This window comes from Cotesia glomerata, linkage group LG9 (assembly GCF_020080835.1).
Source record: "Cotesia glomerata isolate CgM1 linkage group LG9, MPM_Cglom_v2.3, whole genome shotgun sequence".
NCBI lineage: Eukaryota > Metazoa > Arthropoda > Insecta > Hymenoptera > Braconidae > Cotesia > Cotesia glomerata.
Window position 1 is genome coordinate 4,521,361 of NC_058166.1, and position 6,234 is coordinate 4,527,594.

The following is a 6,234-nucleotide window of genomic DNA, read 5'->3' on the forward strand; positions in this document are numbered from 1 at the left end:
CGATACTCTACCTCTACACATTCCACCACGTTAGCGAGCCAGCCAGTTGAATGCTATACCTCCAGGATAATTGACCCAAATATAAACCCTGAAAAAAACAAGGATTCATAAATTATCCCCCTTATTTATGGGTGTTTAATAAAAAAATCCACTAAAAATGTTGATTTATTACAGAAAAATAAACAGTATTCTATAAATATAACCAATTTTCTAACAATACCCAGTTATAAAATGTCTCTCCCGTAAAAAAAACTGCTAATGCACCTAAAATTTATCACGCTATAAAATAAATGACGATATTTATATTTTTAATTACAGATAAAGAACGTAAGCTAATGTAACATCCAAGGTCCGTGAGCCCGTGAAATCTGGCAAGTGTCACAGATTGGCCGTGTCATCGATTCGTCGAGCGCTGGCTCGTCGACGAGGATGAAGGCCGCCATCCCGATTCTCCATCTCGCTGCGTCATCATCAGTAACTTAATCCACCTAGCACTTAATCAGCATCAACTAAAAAAAGTTAATAATAAAAATAAAAATAAAGCTCTGAATACGAATAGGAATAACGAAAAGGCAACTAAGAAAATAAAAAAGCGAGAAGAAAAAGACCTAGAAAAAGAAGCTGCGTCACAAGTCGTCGTCGTCTTCAAACTGAGGATGGCGACGACAACGGATCCAAATCCCTCGGACACGTTACTGGATCCGTCAGCATCAAACTTAACCAATTCATCAATTGCGACTAACGATAACACTTTAAATTACACTACACCTCCACCATGGCCGGACTTATCGGTATCAGTCTCAGTAGGGTGTATCCTCGGTTTTATAATAATAGCCGCAGTATTTGGAAATCTCTTAGTGATAGTGTCAGTGATGCGTCATCGTAAATTGCGTGTAATGACAAATTACTTTGTGGTGTCACTTGCTCTGGCTGATATGCTGGTGGCAATGTTTGCAATGACATTTAATTTAAGTGTCCAGGTTACGGGTCGGTGGTTGTTCGGTTACTTTATGTGCGATGTTTGGAATTCGCTGGACGTCTACTTTAGCACAAGCTCGATACTTCACCTGATGTGTATCTCGCTGGATCGTTACTGTGCGATAGTTACACCGCTAAAGTATCCAGTAAAGATGACAAAGCGCGTTGTAGCGTACATGCTGCTAGCTTGCTGGGTATCGCCAGCAATCATATCATTTGTACCGATTTTCAATGGATGGTACACGACCAGTGACAACGATAACTTCCGTCACTTGCATCCGGATGTCTGTGAGTTCAAAGTTAACGAGGGTTACGCCATTTTGTCTTCAAGCATATCCTTTTGGATACCTTGCACAATAATGACCTTGACGTATTTTGCAATCTTCAAGGAGGCTAATAAGCAAGAGAAGCAGATGCACAGCAGAAGGGGTAATGCGATGCTACTTAGCCATCGACCTAGTCGTGATTTAAATAATCTAAACGGGGAATTGAACAGTGGGGGATCATCTAAAACGCTTACGCTTAATGAAATAAATACGGATCATTTGCACACGCCGACCAAAGACAAAAATTTAATGAAAATGAAGAGAGAACATAAGGCTGCACGTACGCTTGGAATAATAATGGGTACATTTATTTTATGTTGGTTACCCTTCTTTCTTTGGTATGTCAGTATAAGTTTGTGCGGCAGCAAATGCCCATGTCCGGAAATAGTCGTCAGCATTGTCTTCTGGATCGGTTACACTAATTCCGCACTAAATCCACTTATTTACGCTTACTTCAATCGCGACTTTCGGGAGGCTTTCAGAAATACACTACAATGTGTTTTCTGCTCACTTTGCAGAAGAGAACCCTTTGATCTTGAGACTCTTGATTTACGGAGACCTTCTTTGAGGTTGGTGCATTTCAATAAATTAAATTTGCTAGTGAGTTTTTTTTATTAGTCTTTTTTTTTTTTTTTAAGAAATCCGACCACTGCTCATGCTCAGGAAATAAAATATATTGAATTCGGAAAAAACTGTTTTTAGAGCAAATTCAATTAGATTTAAGATTTATTTTATAAAGATATAAAATGCATTTTATTTTCTTTTGAAAGTTTATCTGGATTGACTTGGTATAACAAAAAAAAACGAATCATTGATTTTTGAGAGGAATTTTTTAATTTTATTATGTACCAAAAGCTCTCTATAGGGGTGACTCTCTGTAAGGATGTTTTTTGCTGTCCCGGGCATTTTTTTATTAGAAAAATTATTATTTTGTTACTAAAAAAAATTTATTACGAAAGTAAAAAAACATTTCTATTTGGAGCATTGAAAACTAAAATGAAATAAATTTTGGTTTTTTTGCTATAAATTCGTAAACCACCGAAATAATAGTCCCCTGGGCTGTCCCTTTTTCAAAATTGAAACTTTAAGATTAAATTTTGAGTTATTCGTCCATAATATATAATTTTGTCCATAATGTTTATAAACTTAATTAGTTAACGAACAATCTTCTTCAATAAAAAGTACCGAAAATTAATTTGTTTCATTAAATTCATTAAACCAAAGTTTGTCCCAGGCGTTTTAAGAACAGTCCTCTGCCAGAAGTTCAAAGCCAAAAAAAAAATCCAGCCTGCTATTTTATGTTCTGTAAGGTTTATAAGGACCTAACTAGCCTTGAGTTAATAACCATAGGGCTGTTAGCGCTTTATCGCCATTTTATTTAGTGTCAAAACACCGTTTATGCTGGAAACATGTGTCGGAGCCACGAGACACTCAGTCGCCCGGCAATTATTTTTATTTATAATTCATTTATAAAATTGGATCCATAAGTCTTCATATTATTTTAATTAATGTAAATATTCATTTAGAACTTGAAAAGTTGAATTCATTGAAATAGTTTGCTTGATTTTTTCTCAATTTAAAAAAAAAAAAGTCCCCTGCCATGTTATATGGCAAAAGATACACAAATATCGAAACAAAAAATTCAATTGGCTGTGTATTTATTATCATTAAGCTGATAGTTTTGTAGCCCTAGTTAATTTTTTTTCTAATAAAATCAAAAATAATTTGGTCGGACAATTTTGTACAGATTTAAGACGTCCTTACAGAGAATCACCCATAGAAATAAGCTCGATTAAAAAATTAAGAAAATTAATCAAAATTGTAAAAAATTGAAATTTTTTAACAGTATATTCCTCGTTATTATACGATTTCTTATAAGGTAAATGCCCCTATTATTGACAGGGCCTCGATTATTGACACCCTATTCAATTTTATTATTTCATTATCAAAATCTGTAAATAATCACAATTGTTGATATTTCATGGCAATTTTACATATTTTTAAAATTAAAAAATAATAAAATTTAATTCCAAGGTATAAACTATTTACCGCAAAAAAATTTCATTTTTCAAGCCGGACAAAACTTGCTTTTACGTTTGTAATTTCTTAACAATATCGTTAAGAAAGACTTTATTTTCAAATCCAGATTTCTCAATGTTTTTTTTTTTTTTATGTAATTGCATTGCTTCAAATTATTTTAGATTATTTATAGTCTAAATAACTATATAATCATTTACTTATACTTTATCGAATTAAAATTAATTTTAAAATAGCGGATGTCAATGATGGGGACACAAAAATTAACTTGCGTAAACTGACGACATAGGCCATAATGTAAGGTAACCCAACCCCCTCAACATACATATCAACGTATTAATGTTTGCATACTGTCATGTGATTTTATAAGAATCTAAGTATTTAATACTAGAAAAATTGCTAAAAAAAACCTGGTAAAAAATATAGAAAAGCTAGGTCTTAAAAGAATTTTGAAATAATAAAAATTATTGATAGTTTTGCATTAGTTAATAAAAATGATTATTGTTAATATAAATTTAACTGTAATAAAAGACCTGTCAATAATCGGCTCTTTGAATTTTTTGCGCTGTCAATAATACATACATTCGACCTGTTAGTTTTAAGTTGATATAATAATTATCAAATTTATTGCTATTAAAGTTAATTAATTAAATTATATAAGTAAAAACAATGATTAAGGTGTCCTATAGGAAAAAATTGACAATATTGATTTGAAACATGATAACAAAAATGCAAATATTCATGATTACTCTTATAGTGTCAATAATGGGGGCTTTTAGATATATGTACTTTAAAGAGTGTAATTTTTTAAATAAATTCATGTGCAGCGATCGGATTTCTTTATCCAAAAATATCCATTTAATCACAATTTTATATTTTTATTTTATATTTTCCTGCTTAATTATTCTAGATATGATGACCGTACTAAAAACACGTACACAGAGACCTACAGCAAACACAACGATCGAAGAAGATCAAGTGAATTAGGAAGCAGTCTCTGAAACGAAACAAAATTTAGATTTTAATTAAAAACAAAAAAAATAAAAGCAATTAAATGAAAACGTCAAAGTAATCAATATTATATTTAATTATAAATTAAATATTATCGTATATTTTTTTTATATTACCGCATAAAATATATTTTATAATGCTAAATACTTGTCCATGTAAAAATTAGCATTAACGTATACTTTATATTGTAAAAAAAATGATTTTCATAGAATTTATTAAATTAATTGTCAAAATTAGCTTCTCTATTTCTCAATTAATCATCCGGGTAGCTAATTTTATTATTTATTATCATCGTCATCATTCACTCTCATTTTATTCCACAACATTTCACATTGAGTAAGCACTCAGTGGGCTTTTTCCTCTTTTTTATGTTATTCACTAAAATATCAAACAATACTGCACAATGAGAGCAGTCCAATAGTATATTTTATTACATTTTCTTTCTTTTTGAAAAAGGCTGCAGCTAAAACCGCGATAGCGGCAAAAAAAACTCTCCATTCGCAATAAAAAAAAAAACTCTAGTACCAAAGTTTAACTATAATTGCAATTATTACTGATAAAAAATTGACCAAAGAATTGAAAATTAAATTGATCGATAAAATCGGTCATTTGAAAATTTAATCGCTTAATCGCTAAATTAACAACTTAACGCTTTAAATAATAAACATCTTTTGTATAACTTAATTAAATTTATAGCTCATTTATAATGCTAACTCGTACAATGAACACACGATTTCCATTCAAAGTGTCTCGGAGAAGATCATTATACTTTATTATGGATAGCTTAATATGGCATTAGTGAAAAAATATTAAAAATTTATAATTGAATATAATTTTTTTTAGCAAAATTTCGTTCCATAGTTTATTAAAAAAATTCTCCTTTTTATTATTTTGATTTTTTTCTGCTGCTCTGGGACAACATTTAAAATTAAAAATTCTGTATTCATTATATATATACACTTAGAAAAAAATTTCTTTGAAAAAATCTGTTAAAAATTTTAAACAATTTTATTTTTTAGCTGAAGAAATATAATTTTTTTTTATAGTAATTTTCTTGTTGAAAAAAAGTTTTTTTGATCTAAAAAAAACACCTTTTGATCAAAAAACTTTTTTTTACAAAAAAAAATTTTTTTTTTTTCAACAATACAATTACTATGAAAAAAATTCTTCTTTTTTCAGCTAAGAAATAAAATTTTTAACAAATCAATTTCTGATAACATTGTTTATTTTTTTCAGAAGAAATTTTTTCTCTTAGATCAAATTTTTTAGAGTTTATCATTTTGACCTCCAAAAATGGAAAAAGAGTAAAAGAAATTTATTTTGGGAAATATACTGATAAAAAAATTAATTTGACTCAAGAAAAAAAATTTTAAATTAAGAAAATTTTTAAGCATTTTATCAAATAAAGTTTTAAAATTTTAGAACCAATTTAAATTTACTTTTTGGCTCAAAAATTTTTCAACTTTCCTCAATAAAATTCTTCAAAATGTTTTTATTTGTTCAAGATTATTTTTCTTCATTCAAGTAAGCTTTTTTATCAGTATATAAATTCAAAAAGTACAGAAATAAAATCCGAGAATTTTTTTATTTTGATTTTCTTTAATGTCCTTTATATAACGAATAACGAATAGTTATTTATTAATTAATAATTATAAATCAATTTCAATTTTAATATTTTTGCGCTTTTGCCGTTTCAAACATAGATCTAAAGCGAGGTTATTTTCTGATGTAATTAATAATTTTTTAAGTTTCAATAATTTATAAATAAATTATTTATCATTTACCTCATTCTCAGGGTTCATTACATCATTATTATAAATAATTAAAATTAAGTTAAATATAAACCAAGAGGCAATATGTAACGTATGCTCAAGGGCCAAAT

The 6,234-nt window shown here is 29.0% G+C and overlaps 1 protein-coding gene across 2 annotated transcripts; it reads left to right on the plus strand.

Moving 5' to 3' along the window:
- The first annotated feature begins 290 nt into the window (after positions 1–290).
- Positions 291–4,409, plus strand: LOC123271236 (octopamine receptor beta-2R). Of its 2 annotated transcripts, none has more exons than XM_044737502.1 (2): positions 291–1,904; positions 4,252–4,409. In XM_044737502.1, exons 1-2 carry the CDS (start codon positions 657–659, stop codon positions 4,255–4,257), a joined length of 1,254 nt encoding a protein of 417 aa, XP_044593437.1. In that variant the 5' UTR covers positions 291–656; the 3' UTR covers positions 4,258–4,409. The 2 variants fall into 2 exon arrangements, with proteins under 2 accessions (XP_044593437.1, XP_044593436.1); XM_044737501.1 differs by having other exon boundaries at positions 292–1,873.
- The last annotated feature ends 1,825 nt before the right edge of the window (positions 4,410–6,234 follow it).

What these genes read in the sequence shown, in the direction of transcription:
- LOC123271236 (XM_044737501.1), top strand. Translation starts at nt 657, where the DNA reads ATGGCGACGACAACGGATCCAAATCCCTCGGACACGTTACTGGATCCG. An exon ending in TTACGGAGACCTTCTTTGAG is followed by an intron (nt 1,874 to 4,251) that starts GTTGGTGCATTT and finishes TAATTATTCTAG; the next exon opens with ATATGATGACCGTACTAAAA.